Source organism: Polyodon spathula, chromosome 21 (genome assembly GCF_017654505.1).
Source record: "Polyodon spathula isolate WHYD16114869_AA chromosome 21, ASM1765450v1, whole genome shotgun sequence".
Lineage (NCBI taxonomy): Eukaryota > Metazoa > Chordata > Actinopteri > Acipenseriformes > Polyodontidae > Polyodon > Polyodon spathula.
Genome location: NC_054554.1, coordinates 5,031,602 through 5,054,444, shown reverse-complemented (window position 1 = coordinate 5,054,444; position 22,843 = coordinate 5,031,602). Strand labels below are relative to the sequence as shown.

At 34.6% G+C, this 22,843-nt stretch overlaps 1 protein-coding gene across 1 annotated transcript; it reads left to right on the top strand.

Annotated features, from left to right (window-relative positions):
* The first annotated feature begins 3,871 nt into the window (after nt 1-3,871).
* LOC121296127 (ATP-binding cassette sub-family C member 12-like) lies at nt 3,872-22,539 on the top strand. Its single transcript, XM_041221363.1, has 29 exons — nt 3,872-3,944; nt 4,093-4,251; nt 4,641-4,788; nt 4,924-5,157; nt 7,271-7,444; nt 7,730-7,877; nt 8,188-8,336; nt 8,421-8,528; nt 8,902-9,159; nt 9,398-9,469; nt 9,878-10,002; nt 10,418-10,490; nt 10,606-10,809; nt 12,616-12,750; nt 13,127-13,214; nt 13,320-13,388; nt 14,113-14,205; nt 15,200-15,303; nt 15,473-15,679; nt 16,220-16,446; nt 16,795-16,932; nt 18,313-18,499; nt 18,718-18,807; nt 19,370-19,559; nt 19,732-19,891; nt 20,659-20,737; nt 21,132-21,245; nt 21,866-22,030; nt 22,286-22,539. Exons 1-29 carry the CDS (start codon nt 3,877-3,879, stop codon nt 22,385-22,387), a joined length of 4,068 nt encoding a protein of 1,355 aa, XP_041077297.1. The 5' UTR covers nt 3,872-3,876; the 3' UTR covers nt 22,388-22,539.
* The last annotated feature ends 304 nt before the right edge of the window (nt 22,540-22,843 follow it).

Below are 22,843 nucleotides of genomic sequence, written 5' to 3'. Positions count from 1 at the left end.
ATTAAATCTACCTTATTTAATCTTTGTCATTGTCATTTATAAGATAAGTGTTAAGCATTTAATATAATACATCTTATATATATATATATATATATATATATATATATATATATATATATATATATATATATATATATATATATATATATAACTCCACAGAATTTTGACCCATGAAGTTATGATTGAGTTGTGGGTAGTTTGTAGCTCTTATCCTGAATATATTGCTGCCCTCTACTGGTAATATAATTTCAAAACAAACAAACAAAAAAAGCACAGGTTTGGCATAAACCAACTAAAAGTCTGATGTAGATATATATCCTACCGGGCCTAGTAGCTCATCAAAATTAGTTGTGAAGCTCGGGGGTGTAAAGAGAGAGTTTGCATGGTTGTGGGATTGGTTAAGGACCATAGTTGTACATCCTAAATTTGAAAGAAAAATGGAGGTAAAATAGTTGAGCACACTAAAGTTTAAAAATATATAAATGAATACAAATGTGTATGGAATTCTGTATTCTTGTTTTGATTCTTAGTTCAGAATATTATATAGCAGTCCTCAGATTGTTTGTTTGTTAGCATTTAGCATGATCATCAGTACATACTTCATTGAATTTTACTCAAAGGACCGTCTTGTTTTCACAAATGTATCTGCATAAGGGAGCATTAGTAAATCATACTATTTGATCCAGATTTCATATCAAGTAATGCACTGTAGTTTCACCTGAAATTATAGCTTTACTGTTCCTCTTTTTATGATGCCTGCAATTAAGCCATTCTGAAGTTATTTACGCTTTGGGCCATTATTAAAACAAAACTACATTTTTATAATATTTAATTTCTTCCCTGTTTATTACCCTGTTATAAATATCTTATGCTGCTTAGATATTTTCTAGTTTTACAAACTAATACCCTTGTGGCCCTATTGCAATTGTAAGGTTATATATGGAAAAACAGACCCTCTAGTAGATTAGAAGCAGACACAGTGGTAGACAAAAGAACAGTTACTAAACTCATCAATTATCTGAGCAAAAATAACAAAAGAAATAAATAAAAAAGAACACCTAGAAATTAAACATATGAGAAATGAACTACTGTGAAAATGATGGTATAAAGCATATTTTTGTTTAACCCCTAGTAGCTGATGAAAGTAAATGGATGGATTATAGAGTTTAAATGATATAGTTGCATTGCAATGGTGACTCAGGATTTGGTACAGAACAGGTTATCCCTGTTATCTACTATAAAAGTTTACAAAAGTTCATTTACTTGCACTTTGCAACCATAACCATTCACTTGATTTTCCGAGAATTATTTTTTCTGTATTAAACATGTACATTGTTTACAGGAAGTACATTGTGAAAAGTGTTGAATTTAAATCAAGGGAAGTAATGTTAAAACTGTACAATGCACTTGTAAGACCTCATCTTGAATATTGTGTGCAGTTCTGGTCACCTCGCTATAAAAAAGATATTGCTGCTCTAGAAAGAGTGCAAAGAAGAGCGACCAGAATTATTCCGGGCTTAAAAGGCATGTCATATGCAGACAGGCTAAAAGAATTGAATCTGTTCAGTCTTGAACAAAGAAGACTACGTGGCGACCTAATTCAAGCATTCAAAATTCTAAAAGGTATTGACAGTGTCGACGCAAGGGACTTTTTCAGCCTGAAAAAAGAAACAAGGACCAGGGGTCACAAATGGAGTTTAGAAAAAGGGGCATTCAGAACAGAAAATAGGAGACACTTTTTTACACAGAGAATTGTGAGGGTCTGGAATCAACTCCCCAGTAATGTTGTTGAAGCTGACACCCTGGGATCCTTCAAGAAGCTGCTTGATGAGATTTTAGGATCAATAAGCTACTAACAACCAAACGAGCAAGATGGGCCGAATGGCCTCCTCTCGTTTGTAAACTTTCTTATGTTCTTATGTTCTTATGTTCTTAAGTCTTAATATAACATCATACACCTTTTGCAGGGACTGTATAATCATGGTATACTAATTTACTACTACTATTAAAGAACCCTTAAATAAGCAATGAGGAAATCTGTATAGAGCCGTCAATGTTCCTATGGCAGGTTTGTATTGTCATTAATGTTTAGCTATATGTGAGTGAGTGTAGTTAGGATATTCACCTAATATTGGTACAGCATCATTTGCCTCAAGAATGGCCTGGAGTCAGCTAAGCTTTGCATATGCAAAAGGAAGGTGAAGCATTTGTTCTTGCAGTCCTCCTCATTACTATTGTTTTCTGGTGTTTTATGACACTTTTCTATGCTTCTTCCCATATCATGTTTCCAGCATGCAAAGATCTACAACATTCTAATGTGTGCGGATTTGTAGCTTGATTTTAGTTTGTGTTGTATACTTCCAAATGTAGTCTTTGTCTGTAATTAAGTGTGCTTATGTTGCAACAGAAAAATCAGTTTGAGCATACCAGAGTAAGTAAGTTGAACACAAAACAGCAAACACCAATAGTTGGCAGCAGTAATTGTTTTGCAGTACCAATTCAAGTGAAAAATTGAAAGCAAAGTTTAAAGTTTGCAAACCGCTGAATTTATACTTGTACTGTATTGTTGTATACATAGACAAATTGTGCAGCTTAGATATTAAATCTTGAGTAACTTTCAATTCCAGTGAGAATGAGGTGCTGTCTAATCAGTAAGTGTGTCAAGTGTCACTCAGATAACAGTTGGAGCTTTAAGATACTGTGCATTTAAATTGCAAGTTAAACACAGATTTGAAAAAAAAGACTATCACAAGTTAGGCTGTGCTTATTTTTTTTTTATAATTCGTATAAGAACAAGCTGAAATTTTCAATGTCATAGCACCGACTACCCATCTTATGTTGAAGCCTAACATTAAAAAAAGCATTTTTAATAAAGGGCTTTACAGAGGTTAGGAGTCTAAAACGCAAATCAGTCTGTCCTGTTGGCCTTATATGGCACGTTTTAATTCACTAAGCAGACTATAAATTGGGTTCTCCCTGGTAATATTAATATGTTTGCATACTCTGGAAACATGCCAATTTCTATCTACAGTACCTCACCTCTTGACAGAAAAGCAATATCAAACTGAACTGCACTTCCAGGAGTATCGACACACAAACTGAACACTTCAGCGTTTGAACCACCACCTGCAGGAGTATCTGTGCCTCTAAGAGCAACCACAGCGCTTCTACACATAAACTGATCTCAGCTCCAACAGCTCCAATAAACCAATATATATGCTCATAAAATGTTTCAGTAAGAAAAGATTTATCAAGACTCAGATAAGTAGCATAATTTCTAGATATTACAAATACAGTTAACTACAAATGTAATTTTAAGTATGTTTTCTTTATAATTCTTTTTAAGAAAAGCAAGCCAGAAAATTCCCCCTGTTATATGGAAACAACTGGGATAGTGAACCTTTCTGTTTGACAGCTCACGCTGGGATCGAGATCTTTTGCTGGTGTTTATGAGCGCATGTTTCCCATATCACACGCCTTCTATTACGGGAAATATCAACTGGAGGAGCCCATTAAAAAAAAAAATTGCTCACTAGTTATTATAAAGTGATAGCCTCCCTGTGGATACCTTCCAAGACAGAGCTATGCCTTGAACTGGAACCTTTCTTACCTTATGAAATAATGAGAAGCATCCCATAATGTTGGGAATGATTACAGTTTGCATTTGGCTCGTATTTACTAATACTGGCCTTGTGTAATATCCCCTCGGTAACCAGGCCCTGCTACTGCTGTATTATTGAGTGAGGATTGTGCCATGAAATGCATATTCCTACATCTGGTGCTAATTTGACTGTAGGGGTGTGAACTGGAATCTTGTTGGGCTACAAATAGTGCCACAAAGCAAAACAGGTCAGCTGTTTGCTTGCTTGCCTGGTGATGAGTCGTCTTTTAAACTACAGAACTTTTGAGTCCAAGAACTGTGAATATCTTGGCTTTGGGAAGCAGTAAGTTGTTTTTAAAAAAACTATTATACTATTGTTCATTGTATTAGTGTAAATTTGTAATAATTATGGAATTATTTCTATTGGGTCACTGGTTTATTTTACCAAATAAGTATAAATTTATAGTATACTTGTCTTTTTCGTGTTTTAGACCACCCGCTGCCAACCCTCTAGATGACGCTGGTTTCTTTTCTCTGGCTACGTTTGCATGGCTCACTCCCATTTTGTGGAAAGTCTTTAGACGACAGATGGATGTAGACTCCTTACCTTCTTTATCGCCGCTTGATGGTTCAGATGTTAATGCAAAAAGGTAACAATAATATGTAAATACTCAAAGACAAATTATAACCATGTGCTATATAATACTGTGTGTAACAGGGGCAGTCCTTCACTATGTTACGCGTGGCAATACATTTAACATGTGTGACAACACGTCTGGGATGAGATTCTCCATATGGTGACGCCTTCAACATTTTGCCTTTTGAAGTAACAGATCTTTTGAGTTTTGTTCATATAATATGAGGGTTTTGTTTTCACATGTTGTATAAAAAAAGATAATAAATAATTCCATATGTAATAAAAACATTGACCTTGATGTGTGATAAAAGTTGTTTTCTCAAATTGAACCTTGCTGTACCTGATACCTTTTATAAAGGTATATACACCTGTATACTCATTGAATGATGTATATTGATTAAGATTTCAGAGGCTCTGGGATGAGGAGGTTGTTAGGGTTGGACCTGAGAAGGCTTCAATTGAACGTGTGGCTTTTCGCTTTCAAAAGACTAGAATGATCCTGTCTTTCTGTGCGTCCCTTGTGTTCAGTGCTTTCAGTTTAATAGGACCAGTAAGTACTAGTATTCATTTTTATATTCATGCAAATGAAGGATTCTTGACAAAACAGGAATGTCTAAAAATCAAATGTAACATAAATTAATGTTTGACTATTTTCAATATGAATATGTGACTTTATTTATTACAGGGATTTCTGGTGCTCAGTATTCTTCGGCATGTTGAATCTTTCTCTCCAGACCTCATTCATGGGGTTAGCCTCTGTGTTGCACTTTTTGTGTCAGAGTTCAGCAAAACATTTTTTTCTTCTTTGACCTGGGCTATCAACTATCGAACAGCAGTTAGACTTAAATCTGCTTTCTCTGCCGTGGCTTTCCAGAAGTTGATGAATCTAAAGTCTTTGGGTAACATCTCTGTTGGAGAGGTACAGTATGCTTGTTATTGCTAATTTTACTTAAATTCAGTGCATTAAAAACAATTTATGTCAATAAAAAAATTACCTAATTTCTTGCAAAGGCCTTACCAACTTACAGTATAGATGCATAAAGTGGTCATGTTTTAAGATTTAATGTCTTGGGGTAAATTAAATTCAAACAGTTATAAGTATTTCAATTAATTATCATATCTTAATAAAAGCAGCATTGAAGGTTCCCAATTTAATGTAAATAAATGTAATTAAAATGTAAAAGTTAACATTAATATATTTTTAATATACCTTAATGGTTCAGCTAGTGCTTTAGTATCAGACAAAATAAAAAGACAAATCTTGAAAAGTCTAATTCAATAGAAACAGATTCTGGGCATTGGCAGTACTGGCATTAAATGTAAATTCAAAGTAATTAAAGACATTTAATCAGAAACAGTTACACATAATTAATTTCCTAATTGTATGCACTGTTGAATTCAATAAAATGTATGGTTGCCATAGTTACCATATTTTGTAAGAGGAAAGTTTTAACCGAAATCTTGGATGCAAAAGCAAATCTCTCGATGCATGTTGGTTCTTAATCTAATCCTTTTGGATCTTGTAGAATTAAAGTTGGATCAAAAGCGATGCTCTTTGTCCTTCCGAAGCAACACGTTTCAGTAGATACTGCTTAGCAGTTTTGAAACATTTAGCATGAAAAATTTGTCCTAAGTACTTTGTCTTCAGATAGTTACAAGATCATTTTTCCAGTAATTACTGGTTTTGTTATATATTTAAGTTTAAATTTTTACTAATGTTTCTTTCAAAGTCTTAAAATTTCCAAAGCATTTACGTCAGACTTGCTATTAAGCACAGTTGATTTTTGATAAATTTCAGTAAACCAAGTTGTTGGTTTAGTTGCATAAATAAAGGTATTTTTACTTTGACATTTTTCAGTCTAAGTTGCTTTCAGTTAGAGAGTCAGAGTTTTGTAGACCAGGAAGTTTCGATCCACACTATTACCATATTCTCAAATGATTGGTCAACCACAAATAGAGATGACCCTGATAACTCAATTGCCTTTAAAGCACGCCCAGTCTTTACAAGATATGATTAGCTTTTAAAATGCTAACAAATTAACTCTCAAAGGAACATATCTGTGGACAAATATTTTATTGTTCATTAAGAATGTTTTTCTAAATGCATTTCCTATCTTCACATACTAAATATATGTCAATGCGCTCTGATCTTGAAGTATAAACAATTAAAAACTTTGTAGTTTTATTAAAGGTAAATTCGTTTTTGTTGATGAACCTAACAGTAATTTTCAAACCCAAAGTTTACAGTGTTTTTAAATATACTCCAATAATCTTAATTTTAATGAGTTTTAAAATGTTGTATTATTGTCTCAATACTAAATTGTAAATTATCCTTTTGATGTGCAATGGCCTGTCTTGTTTTCTTTGAAGCTTGGCAGTTAAATGGACATATAAACAATTGTGGGGGTACCCCCTAGCAAAATTGTTGGCAAGCGATGTCCTAGCAGAGCTTGAAAACCTCTTAGAGATTACATGCACATATCCTTTTAGAAAGGCCCTCCACACTATTGTACTGTATAACCTTTTTCTGATGTGCAAAGGTGGCAAGCAAGCCTCCCCTTTGTAACATATATCTAAAATGAGGGGTTATCTATCATGAGTGATTTAAAATGTATATTTGTATTTTGACACGAGGATGGATCAATCACTTCATGAGCAGATTAATATGGGCATTAGTATGGAAGCACAGGAAGTAGAAATTAGTTTATCTGTATCTTTTGGCCAATGTGCCTTTTGTTTTGTCAAAGTGTTTGTGTTTTGTTTAAGTCTTTTGTTTTTGTTAATAAAGCAGTGAGCGTCGTAGCGGTATCAGCTTTGCCCGCAGTTGCTGTGTGTTTTGTTTTCATTTCTGGTCTGACAAATTCCTGTTCACAGCATATCGTTATGGTAGAGGATGGGGTAATGTGGAAAGCGGGTTCTGCCGACTTCTGGTTTGGTGCAAGCCTGTCCAAAAAAGTGAATTATATCTTACTTAAAAACCTGAACATGAATTTGAATGAACAGTATTTTTTTTTTTTTTTTTTGTCTAACAGGTTATCAACTTACTTTCCAACGACGGGTATCGACTTTTTGATGCTGTTATATTTTTCACATTTTCATTGTGCTTGCCAGTGTTGCTAATAGTTTGCATTATTTATACATGCTATGTTTTTGGCTATACTGCACTCATAGGCGTTTTGGTATATCTCATCTTTACCCCTATACAGGTATGTTTTCAATTATTTACTTCAAAGCTAATAGAATGATGACCCCAATGTCAAATTTGTTCTCCTTTTATTAGCATTAGCACATCATTAACAGCCCCTCCCCCTTTTTATTCTTGGGTAGATGACCTCTGGTTCTTGGCTTTTTATGCAGATGTTTTTTTTTTTTTTTTATATACAACATGATAGATTAAAAGTTGCTGTTGTTTCTTTGTACTTGGTCACTTGCTGTACCATACATTGGATCCAAGCCAACTCTCCTTAATTAGCCCTTTCTGTTGTTTTCAGTTGTTGATGGCAAGGCTGACATCTGCTTTCCGAAGGAAAGCAATACCTATGACAGACAGTAGAGTGTGCACAACGAATGAAGTTCTGACTTGCATTAAACTAATCAAAATGTATGGCTGGGAGAGTTCATTTGAGCAGAATATTACTGGTAAGGTGCACCACACAGTAATCCAGTGGCAGGGAATGCTCTTATTAAACACTCAATAGTACTCAATTTATAAAGAAACCTAATGCATTTCACTGATTACATTTATTTTAATATATAACAAAACAGTGCATTGAACAATTATCTACCAATGCTACATCTGGTAACATTTTATATTACCAATTATTTCACATAATAAACTCAACACTAGCTTCAACCCTAATCTTAAAGCAGAGTAGTCACCACAAGTTGCTTCATATAAATAAGTAGCCTGTATTTTTAAATAACCTGTTTTCTGACCCCGTTTTGACAGAGTTGCGGAAAAACGAAAGAAAAACTTTAGAAAAAGCAGGATTTCTCCAGAGTATGAATTCTTCTGCGATGCTGATCATACCAACTTTGGCAACAGTTCTCTCCCTTATCGTTCACACATCTTTGAAACTTACTCTATCTTCATCAGCAGTAAGTAACTGACATTGGTGGGTTTTCATTTAGCGTTATAGACAAACAGTTTTTTCCAGATCTTGTTTATTCTTTCCTCTACAGGCATTCACAATGATTGTTATTTTCAATGCAATGAGCTACACAATCGGAATTCTTCCATTTTCAGTAAAAGCCTTGGCAGAAGCTAAAATCTCTTTGGCCAGATTAAAGGTAACTTCCTAAAGCAAATACCATCACTTATTGTAGGGAAATGCTATATATTGTTTGCTAAGGTTACAGTGTCTTTATTTTATTTTTTCCTCCTGTGTAAACCTGAGTTTTACCAGTACCTGGATTACTGATTTGGTATATCTAACATATTCACCAAACTTTAGGGACAGCTTTTTTGGAAGTGTTTTAAAGAGAGATACTGTACAGATAAAAGTTAAACATTACTTAAAAGAGTAACACTAAAACAATATATTAAACACAAACTGGATTCAATTAATCACAGTGTCCTTAACAAAACTTAAACTAGTCCTTAAGGTTTTGTGTATTGGGCCCAGAGTATTTTTAAATTTGTTTCTCTTTTTTTTCTTTTTAGAAAATTCTTGTAGTTGAAAATCCAGAACAGTATGTGATTTCCTTAAAAGGGTCTCCAAATGCATTAGTAATGGAAAAAGCCACTCTGTCATGGAACAAGCTTGATGGCAACAGTGGGACTAATGGGACCCTCGCAAATGGAAAGAACAGTAATGAAAATGAAAGTAATAAAAAAGCACAAAAAAAAAATGGAACAAAATCAACCACAAAAGAAACAAACAAAGTCACTCTGAGAAATATTAATATAACACTAGAGAAGGTACGTTTTATTAACATTTCAAAGTAGATACATGCTTCAGTTGTTAAAGGTGTAAATCTTAACCTTTTTTTCTATAAATCTAGGGCTAAGGTTTTTCTATAAATCTTAGGGTTCATTAAAAATGCTTTCATAACACATCTACAAACCACTACATTATTTGTTGAAGCAATTATCAATAATCTGCTGTGGTGTTTTCTAACAATGTTACTTGAAAGACCAACCAATGTTTCAATTCTAGGGAAAGCTTCTGGGAGTGTGTGGAAATGTTGGAAGTGGCAAAAGCTCATTGATATCAGCATTATTGGGGGAGGTAAAATTAAGTCACATGACTTCCTGATTATAACATGTAGCTGAACTGTTTCCTATTTTTGATTAACTATATTAAACAGCCAATACAGTAAATAGTAAATAAATACTGTATACTTTACATTAAATTAAAACACAGAGGAAACTATTTAGATGGTACTTTCCATTTTATAGGTGAACAAAAAACAGAATACATGAAATACACTGTTGAACAACTTGCATTTATTAAATGTATATTGTTCAGTAATATTGGTAACAAGTTAAGTTGCAGTAGATAATAATAAATTAAGGGTAACAGATTAAAAAATCAATAATGACCACTTAGTATCCCTTAGTTGCTTTTAAGGATTTACTTTAGAGCTCTTGTGATATTCAGTGTTCTCTAGTAACAGAGTTATCCCATCTGTTGCAGATGTACCTCCTCCGTGGCTCAGTGGCAGTGGATGGAATGTTTGCCTATGTATCCCAGCAGGCCTGGATCTTTCACGCAACTGTTAGAGACAATATTTTAATGGGAGAGGATTTTGATGAAAAAAGGTAATTCTATGTATTTAAAAAAAAAGAAGTTCACAGAAAGGGTATGACTGGTCTTCGAACCTGAGATACATGAGAGAGTGCTGCTGGTCTCATCTGTTTCCATTACAGCAGTCCCCTCCCTTTGAAACCATGAAGACCAGAGCAGACTAACAGCAACTTCTTACATCATTTCTGGGTCCAGACCACAAAAATTGACTCCACTGCTTCATATTATTGTATTTCTCATACATTACTATAATTATTGGATCTTGTACACCTCCTAGAGGGCAGTGTTGTCATGAAGTGTACTTGTGTTATTGAATGCACCACACCTCTTTACCTGGGGAGACAGATGAATACTACCTCTTTCCCCTAAAACAAATATGTATCAAATGTACCATTTTGGACATGTGTTGTTTTGTTTATTTAATTGCAGGTACAGTGAAGTTATTAGTGCTTGCAGCCTGAAGCATGACCTGGCTATTCTTCCACATGGTGATATGACCGAGGTGAGTTAATGTTCCAGACTGGGAGAGGAATGTAAAGCAATATTAAGCAATGCCAATAGAACAATTAAGGTATGCAGTGTGTATTTGTCCTCATTTCTTCTATTTCCTATGAAAGATTGGTGAAAGGGGCCTCAATCTCTCAGGCGGTCAGAAGCAGAGGGTAAGCCTGGCCCGAGCCATTTACTCCAACAGAGACATTTTCTTACTGGATGACCCCCTTTCATCTGTGGATGCACATGTTGGCAAACATATTTTTGAGGAGTGTGTCAAAAAGGCACTTACAGGAAAAACGATCATTCTGGTCACGCACCAGCTGCAGGTAAAACAAAAGACTCCTGTGCTGATTCTGTATACTTAAATTATAACTACAAGAAACAAGTGTATGTTTGATTTACAGCCAAACTCAATGTGTCCTACAGTTATCATTATCATAAGACAAGTGTTCTTAATAACAAAAAATATATATATATTCCAAGTGAAAAAAAAATATTCTAGAAATCTGTAGAAAATTAATTAAAAATAAAAACTGAAATAGCTTGGTTGGATAAGTGTCCACCCCCTTGTATTAGCAATCCTAAATTAGCTCAAGTGTAACCAATCGCTTTCAAAATCACACACCAAGTTAAGTGGCCTCCACCTGTGTTAAATTGTAGTGATTTGCATGATTTCAGGATAAATTCAGCAGTTCCTGCAGGTTCCCTCTGCTGGGTGGTGCATTTCAAAGCAAAGACTCAACCATGAGCACCAAGGTGCTTTCAAAAGAACTCTGGGACAAAGTTGTTGAAAGGCACAGATCAGGGGATCGGTATAAAAAATATCAAAGGCCTTGAATATCCTTTGGAGCACAGTCAAGACAATTATTAGAAGTGGAAGGTGTATGGCACCACCAAGACCTTGCCTGTCCCTCCAAACTGGATGACCAAGCAAGGAAACTGATTAGAGAGGCTACCAAGAGGCTAATGGCAACTTTGCAGTAGCTAAAGGCTTTTATGACCAAGACTGGTCAAAGTGTGCATGTGACAACAATATCCTAAGCACTCCACAAATCTGGCCTGTATGGTAGGGCGGCAAGAAGGAAGCCATTACTCAAGAAAGCCCACCTTGAATCCCGTTTGAAGTATGCAAAAAAACACTCAGGAGATTCTGTAGCCTTGTGGCAAAAAGTTTTGTGGTCTGACAAAACTAAAATGGAACTTTTTTACCTAAATGCAAATCGTTATGTTTGGCGCAAACCCAACACAGCGCATCACAGAAAGAACACCATCCCTACTGTGATGGGGATGTTTCTCATCGGCAGGGACTGGAGCACTTGTCAGGATAGAAGGGAAAATTAATGGAGCAAAGTACAGAGAAGTCCTTGAGGAAAACCTTCTGCCCTCTGCAAGAAAGCTGAAGCTGGGACGGAAGTTCACCTTTCAGCATGACAACGACCCAAAGCACACAGCCAAAGCTACACTGGAGTGGCTAAGGAACAAAAAAGTAAATGTCCTTGAGTGGCCCAGTCAGAGCCCCAACCTAAATCCAATTGAAAATGTGTGGCATGACTGTCCATCAACGCTCCCCAAGGAACTTGACAAAGCTTGAACAGCTTTGTAAAGAAGAATGGTCAAATATTGTCAAATCTAGGTGTGCAAAGTTGGTAGAGACCTGTCCCAACAGACTCACAGCTGTAATTGCTGCCAAAGGTGCTTCCACCAAGTATTAACTCAGAGGAGTGGAGACTTGTCCAATTATGATCTTTCTGTTTTGTATTTTTAATATATATATATATATATATATATATATATATATATATATATATATATATATATATATATATATATATATATATATATATATATTTTTTTTTTCTCAATAAAAACTTTTTTCCCCTTAACAGTGTGGAGTATGGTGTGTAGATAAGTGGAAAAAAAATCCTCATTTAAATGCATGAAACTCTGAGGCACTGACACAACAAAATGTGAAAAAAAGTTCAAGGGGGTGTAGACTTTCTATAGGCACTGTATATATATATATATATATGTGTGTGTGTGTGTGTGTGTATATATATATATATATATATATATATATATATATATATATAAAAATGAAAACAATTTGAATGGTCTTATTTGTTTTTGGGAAGTACTTGCAGTTCTGTGATAAAGTTATCTTACTGGAAGATGGAGAAACTGAAGAAATGGGGACCCACAAATCTTTGATGGAAATAAAAGGCAGATATTGGCAGCTCATCCAGAACTATCAATCAGAACACTCAAATGTAAGTTGCTTTTTTGTTTTGCAAACAATGTTATACATACACTATAGGTACATTGAAACATTTTTATTAATTGAGGGGTGTCCTGCAGAAACTTGATATTTCACTATTTCAGATTCACCTTAATATCGCCATTAAAATTATGGAAAATTAAGTTATGGGCAGAAAAACTTTATTTCAGTTTTCAGAACATTTTATTGGCAATAGGACACAAGCATAAGTAGGTTATCTAAAGAAAATATAGTTGAAGGTTATCCAGTTTTTTCAGGGCACCCCTTGAATGTAAATCTGTAAAGAAATATTTAACAGTAGTCGACATTTCTTTTGTAGCTTTCAATAAGTAAGCACAGTAAAGTTGTTATGATTCATTACTGTGAAGTTTCAGGACTCTGTCCATGAGGAAAAACACACACAAGAAATCTCTGGCTCTAAAAAAAACGATTCTGAACACGGAATTGAAAATCCTGGTAAACAATTGTTAGAATTCTCTTTGATTCTGAATTCAATCATTCATGAGTTCTCATACAAATACATAAATTTCTGGTTTCTTTTTACTTTTTTCTTTTTTTTAGCTTTTGACGTATCTGACGAGATGAATGTATCTGCGAATCACAAGCACTCAAGTGGACTGGACAAAAACGGTAACATTCAACAACTTTTTCAATTCAACAAATTATAGACATGGGCACCTGCCGCACCTAGTATTAGCTTAAAAAAATAATAATGCAAAAAATCATGAGGCCAGTCCAGTTAACGTCTATTTACAACTATTTACACAGCCAAGGAATTTATAATAATGCTAGTGGGCCCTGAGACTCCAAATAGTATAAAAGTGATTTTTTTTTTTTTTTTTTTTTTTTTTTTTTTTAATGAACTCTAGACCACAAGCCTGTGCTGAAATGCAGTGAATTGTGTTTGTCACGGTGTTCGTGTTGACGTGTCGTGTCGTGTAGACAGGAATTGCATTTGATTAGAAAATTAACAGATTAACAGGTGATCAGGCTACTTTATGAATTTTTTGCCCATTTTGTGTACATTAGATAATGTTAAACTGCCAGAAGTATATAACAATGCCTAAAATCTAGCAATGTTTTTGGGTCGATTGGGTACTATTTGCTGTTAAAACTTCCATTAGTTATTACACAACATTAAAAATAGCAAAATACAGCATTGTGAAATTCTCACCTGGATAAAATATGCAAAGACATGTCATGTTCAATTTTCAATGGTGGTTTCTATTTAATGGAATAAAAGTAGTTATCCATCATTTATACAGATAGTAATTTGAAACACTGGTTTTAGATGCACAGCTTTAATATGTTTTAGAACAACTTTCTTTATTTCATGTTATTTATGTTTTCCCAGAAGAACCTAAAAAACAGTTAGTTCTTCAGGAAGGAGGACATGGAGGTTCTATTACATGGAAAACCTACCACCATTATATTAACGCTTCTGGAGGTATGTTGCACATTAAGAACAGGGCGAGAATGTTTTTTCACCCCACTGAACATCCCTTGTACTTTTGCTTACTCCCTTCAGTTTTCCAATGATACTCAAACAACGTAACTCTGCATGTCTTAATCACACTTTCAAAGAGAAGCTAGTGAACTTAGTCTAAGTCACACATACTATAGAATCGTACAGAGAGGCACATGGATTTTTCCTATATAAACATATACTGAATGTCTTGTAATGGCTTGTATCTGTGTCACAAGTATTTTCATTTCAAATAAAGCTGACTAAGCCAGCAAATCAAAATCCAAAAGTCATAACCCAAGTGCCTCTTCCAATGTGTTCGTTTACCAGCACTTCAACAACAAATCATTTTTCTCCGCCTGCTCACCAACCAAACTCCTTACACCCCCCTCACCCAAACACTCAGAAACATAGTGTTTTTAAATGATAATCAATTACCAATTGACAAAACATTAAACTGAACACTCAATTCAAACTGGAGCCAAGCCTGACTCCACTAGCTCCTACGTGGTCTTAGTGTCTCCCTGTATCATCTGCACATACAACATTTATTGTTTCTAGTATGCTTAAACCAAATGTATTTGTTTTTTTAAGCTTCCTTTATTAATACAAATTTAATATTTACATATTAATACCCTTAACTACCATCAGTTCTAATCCCAAACACTTTACATTACTTAACACTTTGTTCACCCACCAGTTTGTTTACATTGTCTTTTCCACATTTTTTACTGACCAATCCCTTAATATTTCTAAGTATAAGTGCACTTACAGCTAAAGATACAGTCATGTAAGTGCAAATAGAATTTGTGAGAGCTGAGGTGTTTATAAATATGCATTGCTTTAAAACACAATCACTTATACAATCGGCATATATTTAAACGTAATTAAATGTGTGATGTATATTTAGTTTGATTCTAACTGATATATGTAACTTGTTAGTTATTCCAACAGGATTTCACATTTTCTCTTCCAGGATATATTTTGGCTGTTTTTCTTTTGCTTGTGTTTTTCTTGATGGTGGGATCAAGTAACTTCAGCAGTTGGTGGCTTGGACATTGGCTAGAACAGGGCTCCGGGGTAATCTCCATTATGTTATCAACTCCGCTATTAAAACTGACCAATAAAATATCTAAAAACGGCTTTATTAAAACTTCCTGATTAAGACTGAAAAGTCTGTCAAATAAAAGGAAATTGGCAAACTGCTACAAAGTATGACTGACTTGTATTTTTTTTTCTTTCACTGTAGGGATATAACTGTAATTCTACTAATGGTAGTAACACCACATCATTGCAATGTGGCAGCATTTTACATAATCCTGACCTGCAGTTTTACCAGCTGGTGTATGGAATGATCACAGTGGTTATGCTTGTACTGAGTGTCATCAGATTGTATGCATTTACAAAAGTCACACTGAGAGCTTCTTCAAACCTGCATGACAGAATGTTTCATAGGGTAAGAGTTCTGCATGGACACATATATATATATATATATATATATATATATATATATATATATATATATATATATATGTATCATGTATGCAATTTTACCATAAAGTTGAGTGAGGGAGAGAAAAGCGTTTAGTAAAAAAGTCTTAAAGGGTGAACTTCCTCGCCCAGACTGCACAGAAAAGAATAATGGACCACATAAGAACCTGGCAACGCAGCAGCAATTGTAGTTTGCGTTTGTTTCAGTAATGGTGCCATTATTATGTAGATTTGGTTATCTGTATGTTTTAGGCCAGCTTGGTGCCCATCAAGACTCATTAGATTAATTGATCTTGGCTTTGTGTAGTCATCACCCAAATCTGGTTTATACAGTAAAATGTATACTCAAAGACATTGAATGAACATATATATACAACAAGCATGGGCTTTTTTTTACTGCTGAGATATCTCTGCCATGACACTTGTGGCTGAAAGTCTGTTATATTACTGAGCTAATTTATGTACTCTCCATTCTATATATACTTTTTTATATTCCTTCTCTTAGATCATCTGCAGTCCAATGAGTTTCTTTGACACAACCCCGACTGGCAGGGTGATTAACCGCTTCTCCAAGGACATGGATGAGATTGATGTTGGCTTGCCGTTTACTGCAGAAAATTTATTGCAGTCTTCCTTTTTGGTTCTGTTCATCATTGCCATCTTGTCAACAGTGTTTGTAGAACTTCTTATTGTAACCTGTGTCCTGGCAGTTATCATTGGGATCTTGCTATTGTAAGTCATGTTTGCATACTTGGTACAAACCCCAGTGAATGTTTTGTCTACTTATTTAGATATCTGAGTGTAAATGGTTTAAGAAGGGGTTAATAGTGGCTATATTAAAGATCTCATCAATACATTAAATGCTTGCTAATTTGTATTAAATATAATTGATACAATTTGGAAAAGTCTCCTGTGCTTGTATATACTGTAGGTAAACCTCTGGTTTTGCCCTTACTGGTACATAAAGACCACAAAATTGCACCCACTAACAGTGCTTATTCTGTCAGGCTGAAGGTTTTAGGTCTCTATAGTAAAAATCTGAATGGTCTATAAGGTTTATTAATACGTTCTATATTTCAGTGTTTTCCAGAGAAGTATTCGAGAACTGAAGAGGATGGAGAATATTAGCCGCTCTCCCTGGTTCTCTTATACCAGTGCTACTATCGAAGGACTGAGCACAATCCATGCATACAATAAACAAGCAGAACATATTGAACAGTAAGGATTCTGTCTCTTTGACCCTGTTAATAATGACTGGGTCTTGAGCCTCGTACACACACACTACGGTTAGCGCGACAACCATATTAACAAACTGCACTCACTGCGGTTGTGTGTTCTATACAAACATTCCTTTCATTACTGAAGTGAGTGCATGCCCTGTTTAAACAAATGTAGCGTGGCCATTGTAACAATAATCAGAATATACGTCTAATATTTTTATAAGTACAAATACTTTTTAATCATATACTACATAACATTTGTTAGATTTGTGTGGCAGCAGCATGGCGGCTGTGTTTTTGTTTTTGATGATCTGCAATACCATGACGGTAGATAGAAACATTTGGGAGATCTTCCGAGCAGAAGGCTGGTGGGAACAACTTGAGTGCGCTTCAAACAACTGGGTAAAAAATGTACACATGCTGAAACACCATTGCAGCAGCAAAGGCCATTCAAAATGATCTGGACAGCATTTATTACTGGGCAGACACATGGGAAATTACATTTAATTTAGAAAAGTGTAAGGTACTGCATGCAGGCAATAAAAATGTTCATTATAAATACCATATAGGAGATACTGAAATTGAAGAAGGAATCTATGAAAAAGATTTAGGAATTTATGTTGACTCAGAAACCTCTTCATCTAGACAATGTCGGGGAAACTATTAAAAAAGGCTAACAAAATGCACAGATATAGTGAAAAGTGTTGAATTTAAATCAAGAGAAGTAATGTTAAAACTTTACAATGCATTAGTAAGACCTCATCTAGAATAGTGTTCAGTTCTGATCTCACTACAAAGGTTATTGATGCTCTAGAAAAAAGAGTGACCAGAATTATTCTGGGTTTAAAAGGCAAGTCATATGCAGACAGGTTAAAAGAATTTAATCTATTCAGTCTCAAACAAAGAAGAATATGCAGCGATCTGATTCAAGCATTTAAAATTCTAAAAAGGTATTGACAATGTTGATCCAGGGAACTTTTTCAACCTGAAAAAAGAAACAAGGACCAGGTATCACAAATGGACATTTGATAAAGGCACATTCATAACAGACAATAGGAGGCACTTTTTTACACAGAGAATTGTGGGAGTCTGGAAACAATTCCTTAGTGAGGTTGTTGAAGATGACACCCTGGGATCTTTCAAACAGCTGCTTGATGAGATTCTGGGATCAATAAGCCAAATGGCCTCCATTCGTTTGTAACCGTTCTTAGGCTGTGTATATACGTGGCCCAAGAGAACCCAATTTATTTGTGTTTCACTTCCCAACTTTTGCAGTTCTCAGAATTTCCATTTCAATATTTCTCCATTTCAAACTGAAAGAATACATAAACATGCATTTGACTTTTTTCATTCTGTTTCATTATTGTACCTTTTTTAGATTTAAGCAGTTAGGTGACATTAATTCCAATCATTATATGCTGTTTCACTGCGGGACAAGATGGCTTTCCTTTCAACTGAATGTCCTTGTTTCTGTCGTCTCTCTGCTGGTGGCTTTGTTTGCTGTTTTGGGCCCTGAATCGATCAGTCCTTCATTCAAAGGGCTGGCTCTCTCCTACACAATCCAGGTAAGAGCTGTAGGAAACAATAATTAGTAATAATATAATAAAAACAAAAACATGACGGGATTGTTAAAATCTCTGTCTTCAATAATATAGTATTTTAAACTCAGAAAGGTTTGTCAAAGAATTGTGTGTTTAGCGTGTCTAAATATTCCAAAAAACATTTTAAAATTAATAAATGACAGTTTTTTGTTGTTAATACCAATCCCTGTCTTTGTTTGCAGTTAACTGGAATATTACAGTTTAGCATGAGACTTGGAACAGAATTTGAAGCACTATTCACTTCTGTCGAAAGAATACTAGAATACGTATTGGTAAGAAAAAGATAGACGATAGATAGTAAGATAGAAATAGATTATAGCTTAGGGATCCATTTAGAAAACAAGTCTTTACTTATATATAAGTATAGTATACTTACTTCGTAAGTATATATATATATATATATACTTACGAAGGATATAAACAAGGTCACTCTATGAAAAGAGCTCTCAGTTTCTTTAGTTAAATAACACATATGTACATATAACTTCTAAATAAATGTAGAGGTGCCCACCAATTTTAATTAGGTCATCAGACAAAGGCCAAACACTTTTTGGGCATTTAAAAAAAAAAATGGGTACAAAAAAACTAATTAGCACAGGTGTAGATGATCAGTACTGTTGATGCAATATACATCTTTAGAGGGAATATTGACAGTTTTATATAGAATGTTACTAAAGTTTTTTAAGTAAAGCCAGTTAAAATAAATCGTATCTGTTTTAAGGCATTGTATGATACAATGTTTCTGCATGTGATAAATAACTACACTACAGTGGTGTTGTACTGTAGCTAGAAGGAAGTCTGCTTAAAATGATACCAGTGCTGTTTTTTGTGTAGGGATGCGTTTCCGAGGCTCCTATGAAGATTAAGGATGCACAAATTCCTCAAGGGTGGCCAAACCATGGTGCAATTACCTTTAATGACTACCACATGAAATACAGAGAAAATACCCCAATAGTTTTGAATGGGTTACACATCCGAATCGCTGCAAAAGAAAAAGTTGGAATTGTTGGAAGAACAGGATCAGGTAAGGATTTTTTTTCCTGATTGTATCTTTCGCGAAAACAATGTACTACACAGATAATATTCAAGTTTCTGTTTACATTATATTTCCAATTCTTCTGAACATACTTTTCAGAAGCTTTTATTTGTGGGGGGAATGGAATGTTAAACAATTTGCCATTTGCCTTGTATCTTAGGAAAGTCTTCCCTGGCAGTAGCTTTGTTCCGACTAGTGGAGCCGTTCAGTGGAACCATCCACATTGATGGCCTTGACATCTGCAGTATTGGATTGCAAGATTTACGCAGTCAACTCTCCGTAATCCCACAGGATCCTGTTTTGTTTGTCGGCACAGTAAGGTAATAACTGTTTTTCATCTGTAACGCTAATGCATTTTAATAAATAATTTCTTACATATATAAATAAAACATATGCATTAGCATTCTACAATTAAGTAACATTTCAAGAGGAAAGAACATATTATCTAAATAAGCAATGCATAGATTAATATAGAATGCTACAGTATTAAGCAAAACAGTAATTCTTCTCGTCCAAACAACTTTACAAAAGTTAACAGTAACTTTGACTGTACAAGTATAGTTTTGTTTACAAGCAGCAATACTTTATGATTTAAACCATAAAAAATGTATTAGGGATAATTGAGAGTATAAGAATTTGGTGATAAGTATTGCATATATAACATTTCATTTCTGCCCCTTCATACTTAATATGAAGTATAACTACCTCTGTTGTATGATTATGTTTTATTCACTTTAGTCAGAAAAATTTGAAAATTGCAGGATCTTGCAATATAATGATGTTGTGATAATAATAAAGTATATTCAGTCAGGACAAGCTTGCATTAAATAACAACCTTTATTATAATACAAAATATTACAGATTTCCAAAAATAAACCCAAATAATGGTTGAAGAAAAATAAAAAGTAGAATAAAAATATTTGGAGCACAGCCTCATTCTTGGGAGAATTAGGGTGCCATCTGCTAATAAATAAATAAATAAAATAATACATCTATGCAGCATGTTCAACCCAGTGAACAAAACATATTGGCAGAGGAGCATCATATGCAAGCCTTATATTCTATGTCCTCATTACCATAAATACAGGTATAATCTGGATCCCTTTGACAAATGCAGTGAAGATGAGATCTGGCAAGCGTTGGAAAGAACATATATAAAAGATATGGTATGCAGACAGATCATATTACAAACTTTTGCTTTTTTTTTTTTTTTTTCCAATGTATATTGAAGAGCAGTATGATTATTTAAGAACAAATACATATGCATACATATGTTCATTTTCCGAATGTATCTATCCCACCCATAATGTGCAACCCTTATATACTAACAAAAGCCTCTAAAAACAAAAACACCATAGTATTCAGAATATTATATCTGACAGATATGAATCCCAAATGTTATATTCCTATAATTATTATACCCCCCTACAGTCAACCTTAAAGTTAATTAAAAACATGTGTTTAAAATGAAATGGTACTGCAAGAGCAGCTTTCCATAATGTCATTCTATTTTTTAAAACTGTTTTTAAATCCTTAATTCCTTCCTGCTGTTGATTTAAGATCTCCAACCTGCCCAAAAAGCTAGACACAGAGTTGGTTGAGAATGGGCAGAACCTCTCTGTGGGTGAACGACAGCTGCTGTGCATGGCGCGAGCCCTTCTGAGAAACTCCAAGGTGAGTAACACATATATCAAAGTGCTTGGTCCATATCATCAGGAAACAACAAATGCATTGACTTGGATAATGAAATAGCTTGAGTGTAATGTAATACGAGTCACGTGAACACAGTATGATGGCAGCCACAGTATGTCAAAAGTCAAAGTAAAGGGTACTGTTATAATATTATTATGTTCAAAGAGCTTTTCTAACATTGATAATATGAATCAGGGAGGTGTGCATATAGACTGTTTGCTTGTTTTCATATTTTGTGTGGGTCAGTTTATTATTAGTATAACATGCAGGCTTTAATTTATTTATGCATTGATTTATCCATTAAGATTGAGGCATCATTTACAAACAGGTATTAAAAAAAAAAAAAATAACTATTCAAAAGTAGAGCATAAGCTATGCCAGTGCTAGTGCTAGTGCTTTCTATCACAGCACCCAAATAAGGAGGTACCAAGCCTGTATAAACCTTAATCACAAAACAATACCAATGAGAAAACCTCCAGTTCATAAGCGAGCCAGCCTAGTTTTATATTCATATAACAATGATATGTCGGAGGGGAAAAAATCTGCAATGTGAATTGCACAGTATATCTAATCTTTTTTTAATAGTTACATTTTTCGTGCAGATAATTGTTTTAGATGAAGCTACTGCCTCTATTGATTCTGAGACAGATGCCCTGATCCAGCACACAATCAGAGAGGCCTTCCAGGAGTGCACCATGTTGACCATCGCTCATCGTATCAACACTGTTCTGGACAGCGACAAGATCCTGGTCATGGAAAATGGAAAGGTGCAGAAATAAATACATTCAACTGGACATGTGGGCCCTGTTCACAAAATACTGTTTAATGCAGTCTATTTAAAAAAAAATTATATTATATTAATATATATATATATATATATATATATATATATATACTATATAAAATATATATATATTAGTGTATAAATAATCCATATGTATGTCGTGAATCCATATATTTCAGTTTTTAAAGTAACAATGTGAGCTGTGCAGTAATAATATGTTTGCTGTTTTGTCTTGCAGGCTGTTGAATTCGACCGACCAGAAGTCCTGGTGCAGAGACCAGATTCGTTATTTGTATCACTTCTAGCAGCTGCCAATACAGTGAAAACCTCGCCGCTGTAGCATGTTCTTTCTACTGACAGCAAACCGTTTACATGCAACATCCATTCACCAAAAAAAAAATGGAAATCTCAATGATAAATGTGGGATTGTACTGACCCTGAGATTGTTGTTTCTTTGTTCAGTTTCAGTGTGTATGTATTGTTTTGTGATCATAGTTATAAAATGCACTCTATATTAAACAATTATTAACATTAACCATTATAGAGCGTGTTACGTTCTTTAACCCTTGGTAGCACTTAAATCAGTTCTTGAACAGCTCACTATCAAGCCTGCTGTCCTAAAGGAGTGTCCCAGCCCTGCTTACATGCTCGGCACAGACCTCCCCCAAGTCCATCTGTGTACGTGTTGGGGGACCGTCACTCTGCTAGATACACACACTCCAGCAGAGGCTTGGCATTGTCACCGCAAACCCATATTAACAGAACATACGACAGTGAACACTCACCCATTCACACA

Excerpts from the sequence above, each read along its gene's own strand:
- LOC121296127 (XM_041221363.1), top strand. The coding sequence starts at position 3,877 with ATGAGTCGTCTTTTAAACTACAGAACTTTTGAGTCCAAGAACTGTGAA. Across the intron at positions 4,252-4,640 it reads TCAGATGTTAATGCAAAAAG|ATTTCAGAGGCTCTGGGATG; the intron begins GTAACAATAATA and ends ATATTGATTAAG. Across the intron at positions 19,892-20,658 it reads TTGTTTGTCGGCACAGTAAG|GTATAATCTGGATCCCTTTG; the intron begins GTAATAACTGTT and ends CCATAAATACAG.